At 40.1% G+C, this 15281-nt stretch overlaps 1 protein-coding gene across 4 annotated transcripts in view; it reads right to left on the bottom strand.

Moving 5' to 3' along the window:
- Positions 1-15281, bottom strand: part of PDE1B (phosphodiesterase 1B) — a 115437-nt gene that overhangs the window by 52449 nt on the left and 47707 nt on the right. The window contains exon 1 of one of the 4 annotated variants that reach the window (XM_053455940.1): positions 47-293. The exons of the other annotated variants lie outside the window; for them this stretch is intronic. Within the exon in view, the coding sequence (XP_053311915.1) occupies positions 47-192 (146 nt within the window). The 5' untranslated portion in view covers positions 193-293. Of the gene's footprint in view, positions 1-46; positions 294-15281 lie in introns of those variants that run through there. 4 annotated transcript variants of the gene reach the window in all.

The following is a 15281-nucleotide window of genomic DNA, read 5'->3' on the forward strand; positions in this document are numbered from 1 at the left end:
CTTCTTTTGCCAATGTCAACATCCACTTCATTCAGTTACTGCCTACCAGAAAACAGGGTACTGCAGATGTCTCCTTTGCACCGTGATAGACTTATTGTCAGCTCCGGTTATATCCTCCTTGTCCTGGAGAGAAGACGATAAGTGTGTTCCTGGTTCCGTATCCCTTTTCTGTATGGTCTTACGGGGTAGCATATCTCGAGGGATCTTTCTAACCCCATATGTGGGGACGGCAGCGTGAGTAAAGCCAGAACTGACACTGCTGTTTAGGAGTGTGTATGTATTTATATATATATATATATATATATAAAGACAAAGCCAAGAAACTCGCCAGATGTCTCTGGTTTTTAAAAATGGGTGGGGAGAGGGGCCTGGACGATGGGAGGGCATGAACATTAAGCAAGAACTTCTGAGAAAGTAATTTTTTCTTCCAAAGTCAACAAACACAATTGAAAGTGTCATTGGAGAACCATGTTATTTAGTTGCTTCCGCAGGAAAGATGGTAGAATATTACAGCATTAACTAGTATATTTCTGAAAAAAAGGTGTTTGTATATGATATAGGTATTTATAGATAGACTGACAACTGTGCTTATTCTGTGGTCCAAAACAGACCAGCACTGATTTACACAGTGGGTAGAGCAAGAACTACATAAAAACCACAGAGGTAAAGAAAACATCTGTAACAGTGAAAGTAAGTTTTATAATAATAATTAAATCAACCGTTACTATTAGTTTTTCCATTAATCTAAAAAATAAAATCCCCCAGCCAAGCTGATAAATCTGAGATGTAAAGTGCTATGAAGGCAGGGGGAGCCCTGTTTTAGGTACCCTAAGCAGGCTGGTGTATCAGGGCCATATTTTAAAAAATTATGCAATTAGGTAAAACTCTACCGCTGGATGAAGGGTTTAGTGCACAGGTAGCACAGGGAGAGCGCCAGGTAGCCCACCCTAGATCTTCCCGAGTATGCCCATCACATGATACACGCAGGTGATACTACACTGAATGGGTACCGGCTCACTGGGCTTTTGCTTGAGGTGCCTTGTGGCCGAGCCTGAATACCCATATGGAAGGAAAACCACAGCTGGTTCAGTTTTCCAGAAAGCGAGGCAGTCTTATTTGTATTTTCTATTTCCATAAATCCTAAAACAAAGAAACTGCTACCCAATTTTGTAGGTATAAAAAAAAAACCCTCTACCATCTGGGCCACTCGAGCGGTAGGTGTATCCATCACTAAGTATTAAGATAACAATTATTTGTCCCTAGTGTCTGCTCTTGGGTAACATAGATTTAAAAATATACTCTCGGCTCTAATAACACTTTACTGAGTTTTCGGAAACAATTTGCACAGGACGCACGGAGTGGCAGGAAGATAGATAGCCACTCTGCAAATACAATTTCTCCAGTAGAGATGCATTCCCAAAGTGAAGAAACATGTAGCACAGCTTTTACACCAACAAAAGGCCAGTGACGTTCCCTGCTATTTTCTGGTATTAAAAAAAACATAAAATAATACTGTTATTTCTATCCTAGATTGCAATTGCACATAATTCCAAAGCAAATCGAAGACCGCTTCTTCCTTCTTCACCATACAAATCGCACAATGTAGGGAATACAATTCTTCAGGATCACCTTCCGAGTTATCAACCATCCGTGCTTGTTTTTTTGTGCGATATACAAGCTGCTATTTAAGTACATATAATAATGCTCATGATGAGTCATCATGAGAACATTCATATATTCAAGCTGGTATTGTTTTAGTAATTAGACTACTTTTAAAGGTGCTGTTCCACTTGCACATTAACAATACTACCGAGCTCCTAATGCAAATACATCTTATTAAGTATGTCATTTTGTTTTTTCATCTAACGGTTTAATCACACCAAAACAACACAAATATTTATATGTCAGCAACATATCACTGGCCATGTATCACATAAAAGATAAAAGTGCTCCCAGTGAAGGTTATAAAACAACAGGCAACATTTTACATAATGAAAGAATTATTTCTGGGAAAGGTCTGGTAGTTCCTGGAATGGAGTTTCCAATGTTGTATTAAGTTAAAAAAGTGTGAAACAGGATCTTTTAATAAGTATAGGGGCACTGCTGAGATGACGCAACATCAGGCTTGAACATCCCCTCCTCCACCCCAAAGAAAAAAAAGTGAATATAACACATAGATCACATTGAACTGGACTTGTCTGCTGGATACAGCAGGTCTGTAGGATATCATCCTCTTCTCTGTACTTATCTTACAAAGTAATGGGTCCATGATAGTTCTGTGGATTTACATAGTTAGTTACATAGTTACATAGTCAAAATGCAATGCCTGTCTAGGGAAATTGTGAAATATTTACCCAAGAAAAAATACAAACGTTCTTTAAAAATAATTACAAGTGAGTGATTATGGATCACTGGAAATTAAGGCTTGTAAATCATCCAATCAGTCAATGATGTCTGTATTACATACAAACACGTCCTCTTTTATCATAGTATTTTAAATAGGATTTGAACAGGACTGCACCCTCCTCCTACAAGCAATATGGTGGGTGTCACTGTTGGGTATACTGTACCTGTCTAAGGGAGTGCATTATGCTGCAGTGATGAAGCTATGTGGCCCTGTACATGTATCCCTCTGTAACCATCTGTACTGTTACTTGACAAACTTCCTGGTGCCTAATATTTTCTTGTCGGGATTTAGATATCGTTTTGGGGTAAATGAAGTCTTTAAGCAGCTTGACCTGATCTTTGGAGTAGCCTCTCACCCAGGCTTTGTCTACTTGCAAGCAGGTGCATGTCTCTGATTTAATATTATTAAGTGTATGAGCGGGTAAGTATATGTTTCTTAATGTTTTGGAGTGAGGGTGTGTGTATGTATGAATGTAGCAGAGAGAGTGTGTGTGAACTGAAAGAGTGTGAAAGAATGAGTTCTCGGAGATATGCATGCCCTTAACAATTTACTTTCTTCTACATCCATCTCAAGGCAAATTATTTGAAGTGCACTGCAAACCTCTTCAAGAAACAGATTTTCTGTCATTACACATTTAACTATGCGAGTGCCACAGAAAAGAGAAACTCGTTTAGCATTCAAATCACATTGTGTTTGGTATGTAAATGAGCATTGTTTGTACATAAAAACAGTTCTTCTGCAGCCTGCAGCTGGTAAAGAAGAAGAGATACTCTGTTTCTTCCAAGACGCAGGCAGAGATTAGTAAGGCAGAGAGCAGAAGACAATTTGAAGTCACTTAATGCAGATTTCACAACATGACTACTAATGAAGTTAACTTATCAAAAGCAAAGAAGATGCAGGCTGGGAAGAGTCTGCTGCCATTTCAAGAACATTTGGAACAAATTCTTCACTAGAAACTTACTTTGTACTATTTGAAGTCACTTGACCTCTACTTTTTTGTTGTGCGATTTTTAAATGACCTGTATTGACATCACACTGCTGTTTTTAGGCTTTCCATCATTTAAAATAAAACATGTATGGTTAATGCATAACATGTTAATGCATGATTAAGTGGTCTTATTAACAGAAAATTCAGAAAGAATAGAAAAGAGAAGGGTTATCGGTAATCCATATTGTGTTATCTGGGAATAATATGGGCAGTTTCCTTCGAAAACAAGCACATGTTTAAGAACTGGCACAAAGGACGATAACAGGAAACTAGATCAAGGGACTATATGTATAACTATGGAACAGTTGGCAGCTATGATGTTTCGTTGGCAATGAGACATTTGGCAGATTTAGTGAAAGTCTGCAAGACAGTGGGTAGAGTCAACTGCACTTACGCTATCTCACAAATCCTGCCCTGATTGCCAATACTGTGATATAGATGTGCACGCGTTTGGAAAAGGTCAAAGTACTAAGTAATTATTTCAGATGTTTACTTTTATCCATATATCTACCAAACTGTTTACTGAAACCGGTATTATAATGCCTGACAAATGTCCACATTATTATGTTGCTTCCACTCCCATTCCTCAGCCAGCCAGCCCATAATGATATTCCTCATGTGCAATATTCTGAGCACACCCATATGGAGTTTGGGCACTATTGAGACAAGGCAAACTACATATATTTGTTTAGATTAGCTGTCCTCCTAGTTCCCCCTGCGGTAAAGGAACTGGAGAAAGAGGGACCATGCTACAGACAGCAGTGTTTACTAAAAGCCGAGTGTCCATTATCCGACATTTCAATGAATTCATTATTCATTTGGTTGGGAGCTACACAAGACCCACAACGTATACATTTTATAATGTTCATAATATAATGTTCATAGTTCACAGTTGAAATTGCCCAGGCATAGGGAATATTTCACATGCAGTTAATACATAGTAATTCCAATCATTCTTCTACTGAGATAAATGGGAGTTTCAGTCCTATAGCAGTCCGGGAACAGAATATTGCCTCTCGATGAACTCTTGTGTTATTTAAAGGGATTATGTATGTAAGACGCATTGCACAGATGGCACATGTTTATAGATGAAGAACTGATCAGTGATGCTAACAGTATTTCTCGTGATAACAGAGGATGACACGTTTTACCTTTTTATACATTGAATATGTAAATCTTCTGTTTGGGCAGTATATGATGATCTCATGCATCTTATTTGTTTCCATATAGTTAATGTAACGCAGAAATAAATATTCTTTTTAATCTCAAATAGCCATACTAAACATTTTAAATTATATTAACTTATACGGATATTAGTGATGCTTTTGATTGAAATTGCAAGAAATGCATGTTAAGTAAAAATGTATCAGTAAAAACATTCTAGTCTTTAGTTGAAGTTGATACCTTTTATTGGACTACCCTACAAAGAGGTGTAAAGCTACATGAAGTTGCTGGACCTCAGATGTCTCTTGCTTCCACCTGAAGACTCTGGTTTCACAAAATGAGGACCAGACAAAATGAAATAGGTTTGCATTAAGTGTAAAAGGGATGAGCAGGACATTCAAAAACCCACATTGTGATCAATACATCTATCTAATAAAAAATGTCTCTATACATATCAAACCCTCATTGTTCATGCTGGGCAGGGTTGAAGTGACTATGATTAGACCTTTGCTGTAGGACTCCACACACACATACACACACGCACACATACACACAACATCCGACAATTCATTCCACGGCTTTGCCAGATACAAGATAAGAGAGAATACATACAATGTAATGTATGTGTAATTTGCATACCTGGGAACTTTTGGCATCCGGCTACCTGGAGCCTTCCCTTGCGGGACACGGCCAGGACTGCCTACTGACGCTGACGTCGATAGGTAGTCCCGCAGACGTCACGGGGGCGTTCCCGCTGACGTCTGCTGGAAACACCCCTAACTCCAAGAAAAAGGGCATGGAGCGGGGCATGTCAAAACCCCGCTCCCGCGACCCAGAGAAGCGGTGCTTCACCCGGCAATCTCCAGGTCAAACCAGGTATGGTAATTTGTCAAGGCTTAACTGACATACCCTTCCTTAACCCACATCAGAAATCTTGAGGCCCAGTACAAAGCCTGCAAGGTCTCAGTCCTAAGCAGCGGCCCTCAAGGACCCAGTTCCTGGTAACAGCCCAAGGAGGGGGCCCAAGACAGACCAGGGAGACCTGACTCCACTGCTTGCCTGGCCCCATACATGGGTACTGACTGTACACCAACTGATGGCAGATAAAAACCAAAGGAAACGTCCAATTAGCAGCGTTATTGCTAATTGGTATGAGTGAATGCACCATGTCTGTCTGTCAATCTATATATCTATATATTATCTGCCTAATATATAAAAGTGATTAGAGACTTTCAACCTCTCCCACGATTACAGCCCATTTACATAGAAGAGTTTAATTGTCAGGCCACATTATTGTAGTCCATATTTAGTTTAAGTATTATGAGTAAAGCACATTTTCTGGAAGAATTACAAGTGTGTCCTGGAAACATTTGTTTGTATTTCAAAAAAATAAAGTACAACTTATAAATAATATAGAACTTACAAGGGTTATGTGATTACATCCATGTATGGTATGGCTGAGCATGGCATTCATATTAATGGTGTGGTGTTCATCATATTAAATGTCTCCTTTAGAGGTCATTCACTTGATTCTACAGCTGGAGAACATTGGGGTCAGTAAAGAGTTTACAACAGTTCTATTATTAATATGCGTTTGGCCTCATGATGCAATAGCTTTTATTTATTAAGCATCGGCAAATTACACAGTGCTGTACAATTTAAATAGGGCAGTTACCACATACAAAACAAATATACATTAATATATCCAGACACATCAGGAGTTGAGAACCCTGCTTGTGACCTTGCCATGTAGCCTTATGATACTTTTCCTGGCAGGAAAAGGGCCCCACTTGTGAGCTTACAATTTAAGGGAGTAGTAGGGGTAACTGAAAGAGAAGGGGGAATAGGAGCTCGCTTGTAGCAGTAATTTGGGCTAAGTGGTTTTAGAAAGCAAAAGAGGATTGGTGGCTAAGTATCACTGTGATATATATATATATTAATACACCAATAGTATAGATATGTGTAGTTACACACATATGTGTACAAACTACACATATGTTCTAGATATTAAGGTTGAGAGCGCAACTCATGAGTATGTTTTTTTATTTTAACTTTATTATATATTATTTATCTATAAAGCGGGAAATCTAAGCATCCTTCAGTGTAATACGTCGTTTCCAGGAGCCAACAGGTTAAAGCTATTTAACTTTCAATTCTGTGCCAATTATGTCCTTGAGAGAAGGGATTAACCGTTAATTTAGAGGTTGGTGAAAGTGATTGTCTGCCACTGAGAAGGATTTGCTGCTTTAAAACTGCTTTTGGCCAGCTGTTGGGCTTAAATAAGGCAAATCTTTTTTTTATTTCTCTTTTCTATTTTCTTGAGCCTTGGGGTAAACGTTTTGTTTCCTGAGCGAGCTGCCTTGATGCACGATAACATATCATTTTGGTGGATTGCTAGTGTCTTTGTAACAGTCTTTTATAAAAAGCTCAATTTTTCTTTTATATTGCTAAAAAATAATAACTTTCTTTTATGACAGTCCAAGCTATCATTTCCTGTTAAAATCATGACTACTGTTCTTCAAAAATAAATATGAAAAACTGCGCAATTCCCAATACATATACAAAAAATATATACGTTCTTAATCGGCTACATTCTCTACATAGCAAGAAAACTATCCAGGTCACATACCTTAAAATATTTTATTCTGATCCTCCAGGTTAAATCCAAGATTTAAATAGTACTAGTTCTCCTTCCTCAACTCAACAAATATAATTGGCCTAATTGTTCATCAAAAATTTCAGTTGCAAAATGGAGCATATATTATTTAATTAATTACAAAAATACATAGGCATCAATGGTTCATATAATATAAAAGTCTATTTTAAGGGGTATTATTGTTCCTTTTCAACATATTGAGAATATCATGTAGTAGGCACATCAAAACTGTCAGAATTTTAAAATATATATAACACCCCTACATACATCTCCTGTACCCTAAATACAATAAATGTTCTTTACCCAGTTTATTGCATTTGCAGATTATCCTGAAGCAGGTATATGTAAACCTTACCATTGAACTTGATTACAACTGATTTATATCATACATGGTTAGTCATAACATCTTACAGGGATAGAATGAAAACGTATCAAAATATAAAACAGCCATTATGCTGCTGGTAAGATAAGGATGTACAACACAACGTTGACAAACGATACTGAATGGTAGCAACATAACCAGACAACCATAAGTCTAGATATGCAGGTTAGCTGCAACCCTACCCATACATGGCCAGCTGTGGGCAGAGGCACAACAGAAAATGTGGCGCCCCTCTGTAAGACTTCATTGTTCCATTAACATTGAAAAAAAAGAACCCCTAAAACAGTTAAAATAGATCGCAAACATCCTTTCTCACGTTGCTTACCATTTTGCAGAAACCCCACCAAGCAGGTGCTACACTAAAACCAGTGCCTGTGTTATGTGACTTTACACCCAGGTATGCCCCTGGCTGTGAATAGAATATGCTTTTTAGGTTGTTTCCCTTTCTGTATATTTTTTTTGTTCAGCACATTTGTAGGTTCTGGCCAAACCTTAGGGTTGAGCAACCCCTCCTGCCACAAAGATGCCTCATTAACGGTGTCCAGAGAAGGCTTTCAACTGCTTGAGAACCTCATTTGGGTTAAAATGCAGCGCTGATTCAACTCCTTGGTAAGCAACATAGCCATGAAAAATAAGATAGGACTCGCCAAACTTGGGATACTTTGATGTAGTTGCGGGCTAAGCAATATAGATATAAACTGTTTACTGAAACCGGTATTATAATGCCTGACAAATGTAGACATTATTATGTTGCTTCCACTCCCATTGCTCAGCCAGCCAGCCATAATGATATTCCTCGTGTGCAATATTCTGAGCACACCCATATGGAGTTTGGGCACTATTGAGACAAGGCAAACTACATATATTTGTGTAGATTAGCTGTCCTCTTAGTTCCCCCTGGGGTAAAGGAATTGGAGAAAGAGGCTTAGATAGGTGTTTTTTGAATGGCACTTGGTAGGTATGTGATAGATTCTTGCTTTGTTTTACGTACTTGTTGGTTATTATCATTCTGGCAGCAGCCAGAAATCTGAACGCGTATGGCTTTTATGCTTCGTGCTCTTCTTTCTGTATATATTTTGCTGTGAGCTGATGATGATTATAATCCCAGTGGTTTTAGAAGGGATCTAATTAGGGAAGGTGCAACTATAAACTGCATTTTCCTGAAAACATGTTGCAGTCATAGCCTTCGATGGCAGGGATGGGTGCCTCAGGCTGGCAGACGCTATTTCAAGGGCAACCACAGAAACCCCATCTTCATGCCTTGAGAGAATTATGAGGTTACTGTGCAATACAAAGCAGAATGGTGCTTATATCCCTAAAAAGTTGAAGTTGTATAGGCAAACTACCCATGTTCCATAACACATGTTGTACACGTTTAACACATGCATTCATCAGAGGATACTGATTAAGATTCAAGAGAGTCAAGGGTCTACAACACCTACAGTCACTTATTAGATACCCCTAATATAAAAGGGTCTTGCATCTGGAAAAGCGATATCAACAGAAGTAACTGTAAAATCCAGATGAAAAGGTGTTTGCAAGGGGAAAGAGAGGTATAAAAAAAATCAAGGTGACCTGTCGTTTCTGTACCAGTATACATCATGGCGAAAATTGTTAACATTATCACATTCGGCATGTATTGTTTCTCTGATATATTAGTGAATAAAAAAAAGTTCTGCTCAGAGGCAGTGCGGCTGATCAGAAAGAAACAAAATCATTAAACCAACAAGATTCTCTGAGATGGGGTGAGCATAAAGCTCTGATGGGATCATCGATTTGGAAGCGGATTAGCACAATTGAAATTGATGATTTTTATTTATTTATTTATTTATTTTCGAAAAGGGCATAATTGATTCCAGCGTTATTTGCTGTACAGATAGAGAGGAAGGCTTCATACCTCCTCCTTTGGTTTGAATTTGTATTTGTTCCAAGAGATAGAAGCGGCTCTATTAACCTCTGCACAGCAACGGCATGGTAGGGAGCAGGCACTTCTAATCTGCTAACTGGAACAAATGGGAGCTTGAAGTGCTATATCGCGCAAGCTTAGAAAGGGTTAACCACAATAGGCATTAAAACTTCAGGTAATAAAAAAAGAATTGAAAATTTCCAGTGCATTTCATGAGCTCAATGAGTACTAATAAAAAAGAAGGAACACATTTGTGTTTTATTGCTGAACGTGAACGTTAGAACACTTTCGCCAGGATTTAAGAAACTATACTCTGCATTGTAATTAGAAGTGTAAACCAGCCACCGCTTTATGGAGCGCATGATAAGGATTTATTTTATAGAGTTTGAGAACCCCACCTCCACAGATATCCTAGAAGAATAACTGGAGAGTGATGTAAACAGCCCATCTATTTAATACTTAATATTTTATTAACCACCTAGATTGTAAGTTCCTGCGGGAACAGGGCCCTTCATTCCTCTTGTATCTGTATGTCAATTGCTGTATTGTACCTGTCGTTATCTGTAACATTTTCATCTTTGTACAGCGCTGCCGAATCTGTCGAGCAGTCAGGCACATGCTAATACTCAGGGCCATAGGTGTATTTACCTTGGACGCTGTCCTAGGCCTTTAAGACATGGCACGTCAGGACAAGATGTCATATCCCGACATATCTGTGTACAGCACCTCTATAGAGTAACGGCCCATTGTGCAGCAGAGTAACAGGAGGACTACAGCCATGCCTGGACCTGCTGCCCTAGCTGGCCAAGGCCTGCATATGTCACCTCTCATGGCCATTGCCTAAGTTATGTGTACTTGTGTTTGTTGTTGGAAGGACAGTTGTTTACTTCACAAGGTGAACCGTGCAAAATTACTAAATCACTTTAGTAAACAACCCTTTCACAGCCAGTCAATACAAATCTGCACTAAAACTTGTTCATGTATATCTGTCGATCTACCTGGTTTTGTTCCTCTATAATACAAGTATTTACTTAATGACATCTTTTAAAGGAAATATCAGAGCTGATACTATATTTGGGGATATATTAGTATGATACACATTATTTCTTCATGAACAAGTGTGGTCCAGGGAATGCCTAAAGTATCCCAAAGACCCCAATGCTCAAGAGAAACCATCTAATAGATTCCGATGTCCTGATCCTGCCAGAGAAGCAACACTGCGGGGTGAAAGGGTTATACAGTAACAAACATAAGTCTGCCCTCGTTCAGATACGGCTCCAGTGGGCAATGTTTTCCTGACCTTTCTGCCAGATCTGATTAAATAACTACATGCCAAATCATTACGCATTATCCTCCAGGCCTTTTGTGCTGTGCACAAGCCCCATGTGCATCATTCATACAACTAAACCAATATATATAATGGGGGTCATTTGCAAAGGTGCCCGAAAAAATAAAAAAGCCTACAGAGACAGCAGTTTTATTTGTCATATTAAACAAAATTGTATTTATTTAACCCAGCATTGCCAACATTTTTCTAATAAGCATTACTTTTCTTCAGCTGTGAGGCTGTGAAAGCACTTCGCAAATTGTAACACTGAATAAAAATATATTTTGAGGGTCACGTAGTCTGGAGTTGATATTTCATATTGTATATGGATTTCATTAACCGAGCCCCGAAAGCGGTGTATCGACTGAGAACGACTGAAGACGAGAATTGTCACTGATGACATTTCCAGTTCTGAAAGGGTTTTCAAGTGGACTACACAGAGCTAAACACCCTAGAAGTTCTAAACAATTTTGTAACATAAATTGTGAGCCAAATTACCAAAAACACTTAACAAACCAGAGACTTGTCTACCAAACATAAGTCAAGTTGATAACAAATTCAATATAATTCTAAGAAATGTTTAAATATTACCTCCAATAAAACCCTGTGAGGAGGCCCTCAAACATAGTTGAGTCGTTGTTGAGATCTGAGTTGACTTTTGTTGACTATGTCATTTCCCACCTTAAAGCCCACTTTTTCAGCTCAGCTCAACCCAACCCCAGAGTAATGGTAGGGAAAAGCAGGGTTTAGACAGCTTAAATGCATGAAGATGCCAAGGGCTGTGTGCCTGCTGTTTCTTGGTTTCATTATGAAATGACATCATCTTAACTCATTACAGCAATGATACACATGAACAGCCCCAGAAGACAGACGTTGTCCTGTATGACCATGTGCATGCTAGATCTCAGCCATTCTACCCAAGACAAAAAACAATGAGGAGGAAATAATCTGGTTATGACCGTCTGTATGAAAATCTGTAAATCTGTCGTGTCATTCAATGCCAACACATTGATTGCATGTATCAAAGGGATTAATTGTCTCATTTAGAAATATAGAAATTGACAACAGATTTTGCCCATCCAATCTGCCCATAAATGTATCATTTATTTAACAAGAGTTGAAATACTTTTTTATGTAGCCTCTTCATCACATACAGATTCTCCATTTTGTTCTGACAAATCAGAAACGTATTTTTTATATGACTGCAACTGCTCACACTTTCCTCTGTTGGAAATATTTGTGTTTTCTTTCATTTGTTTGTTTGTTTTATGTCTAGTGAATAGGAGCCAAGGTGTACCCTACAGTACATGAGACAAAATGCTATGTTATGGTTTTTAAAAGAAAGACATGGTGAAATACATAGTTATACTCTGTGCTGACGTACTGCGAAGCACATTCATCCTTTTAAAAGGGGGAGCTAATAATTATAAAGTTCTTTGTGATCATGATTGGATGAAAGGCTTGATATGAATCCAAATTATTATAATTATAGACCACAGCGGCAGCGTGAAGGCATGCCAAATTGAATCCATTGTGTTCACATCAAATGAAAGGATTTCTGATTCAATGTCTTATCAAGTGTAATTGCAGTTGTTCTGGCGACTGTAGTTTGTTTTAACCCATATAGTGGGGTGGAGTTGTCTATAGATGTAAAATGACTTTCAGCATACAGATGTTTGATCCTGCATAGAATTTAATGACCGATAGGAACTGTTTGGTCCATCTAGGCTGCACAATTTCCTCAACCCTTATTTGATCATCAACAGCGTTATGCCTATCTTGTGCATGTTTACATTCCTCACTTTACTCATCTCTTTACGCTATGTTGGAAGGCTGTTCCCATCTTCACCCCATGAGATTAAGGCTGATTCTATACCAAAGCTGTAAACAGGGGAGGGCTGGCAACATTCAGCCTGGTGGTCAAGTCCCAATAAGTAGCCCAATAGTGAAGGCAACTTTTGACAAACCTTAGCTGTGCACTGCTTGTTCAACTCACATTCCCGAAGAGGAACCTCATAGAAAACCTATGAAGGTTCACAAAGACATCAGTAAGGATCTTGTAATGGTAGCTAGTGCTACTGTAATCTATTAAGGAACTGTGTAAATTCCACCTAAGGTCCTTGTTATGCTACAAATACCCCAGTGGCTATATGTGTAACTTCCAGTAAAACACACAAAGATACTTCGGGCCAGGGGTCTACAAATTTGTTTTGCATCTGGGAGCCAGCTAAAAAAATTAACAGCCAGCTCTTTTTTCTTCCCTAACAATGTTTTTATTTTCATTTATTATCCCCTGATCTGAAGTTAAATGATGTTTATTGGGACAATAGGACATAAAATACACCTTTCTTCAGCATTGCACCACTTTGTACAGCCCTGCAGTTAACTCCTTTGCGAAAAGGGGTATTTTACACCAAGACTCAAGGTTGTATTTTTAACCATTATTCTTACACGTACACACACTAACACCATACAGTCACAGACACAACATCTTATTCTCACAAATGCCTTACAGTAACACACTTGTTAACATTCTACACTCATGTACACAAACACCCTACACTAATACACACACTGTATACTGACATACACACTTATGTTAATGCCATACTGCAAAATACAGATCACCATACATTCTAAAACTGTGTATGTACACATACACACACTATCTAACAACTTACACACACTGGCTAACCAGTAGCGTACCTAAAGGGGGGTGGTCCGCACCGGGTGCCACTCATCAGGTGGGTGCCACAACGGCCACTTAACAGGGGCCTGCAGCTCACTGCTGTGGAGCCCGCGCACTGTTTGAGGGAACTTGTTCCCTGACCAGGGGGAGCAGGAACGTGGGCGGTGAAAGAGTTTCATCACACAGTGCGCTGGGGCCACAGCAGTGAGCTGCAGGGCAGGCCCATGTTGGGCGCCCGTCAGGCCACATAGACGTCTGTGCAGCCCCAGTGATGAGCGGCCAGCCCCCAGACCAGTAATCTTCAAGAGAGGAAAGGGGGTGCAGGAGACTGAATGGGTGAATGAATAAATGATGGGACAGGCAGGCTGTTTGGAGGGGGGTGCAGAAATGAGACAGGCAGGCTGTTTAGGGGCAGAGGTGCAGAGGTGGCATAGGCAGAGGTGGCATAGGCAGGTTGCTTCAGGGGCAGAGGTGGCACTAGCAGGCTGTTTCAGGGGCAGAGTTGGTACTTGCAGGCTGTTTCAGGTGCAGGGTTGGCACTGGCAGGCTGCTTTAGGGGCAGATTTGGCACAACCAGGTTGCTTCAGTGGCAGAGGTGGCACAACCAGACTGTTTTAGGGACAGAGGTGCAACAGGCAGGCTGGGGCACAGGGAGGCTGTTTTAGGGGCAGCAGTGGAATGGGGAGGCTGTTTTAGAGGCAGCGTCGGAATGGGGAGGCTGTTTTAGGGGCTGAGGCCTACCACGTCAAAGTCTGGCTTACCATATAGCGATATGGGATATGCTGCACTACCATCAATGTCTGGCTCAGTATATAGTAATGGAAGTTTTGCTGTACCATATCTGTTCAGTAAATGTTATTTATTTAAACTACATTTATTTATTTATACATACATACTGACTCTGGTACTATACATTTACACAAACACACACACTGACACCACTGTACAAATACTGTACATATACACACTGACACCACAGGACCCTGCTGGACTCCTCACAGAACCTGCTTCATCATGTACATGCAGGAAAGCGGGCTATTTGTAAACCAAAGTCATGCTGCGGCTCTGTACCATAAGGAAGGCTGCGTGCTAACACTAGCTACTGTTGTCTTGACTAGGGAAACATAATCCCTACACATATACCGTATTGGCTCGGATATAGGCCGCCCCCCTATATAGGCCGCACCCTAAACGTTTGGTGCTTTTTTAAAGAAAAAGTTTTCTTTACAACAACCTCCACTGCCGGGACATCTGCACGATGTGCTTTAACAACCTCCCTTGCCGGGACTCCCCCCGTGGGAATTCCCGGCAAGGGAGATTGTTAAAGCACATCGTGCAGACGTGCCGGCAGCGGAGGCTGTTTACCCGCAGCCGGTGACCGTCCGCACAATGCGCTTAGACAACCATCCGTGCCGGCACCCCCCCCCCCGTGGAAAATGGAGGCTGTCTGAGCGTATCGGAGAGTAGGATGTAGGATACCGCTGCGGGGGATCTGTATCCTAACCCCGCTGCCTGCATGTCCCGGCCGTCGGGCGCTAGACCCCGAATATAGGCCGCACCCCCACTTTAAGTCTTTAAAGTGGGAGTGGGGCCTATATTCGAGCCAATACGGTATAAAGAGGCTCTGTCCTAAACCTGGCTGAGTCTGGGTACACTTGGAAATGTGGCTTGCTTTTATTTCTGTCTAGGTTACTGCACCATGCAAACTGCCATAAATGAATTAATATATTATATAAAGTTTGACACTAATTAATTTGGAGGT

The sequence above is a fragment of the Spea bombifrons genome, chromosome 2 (assembly GCF_027358695.1).
Source record: "Spea bombifrons isolate aSpeBom1 chromosome 2, aSpeBom1.2.pri, whole genome shotgun sequence".
Classification (NCBI taxonomy): Eukaryota; Metazoa; Chordata; class Amphibia; order Anura; family Pelobatidae; genus Spea; species Spea bombifrons.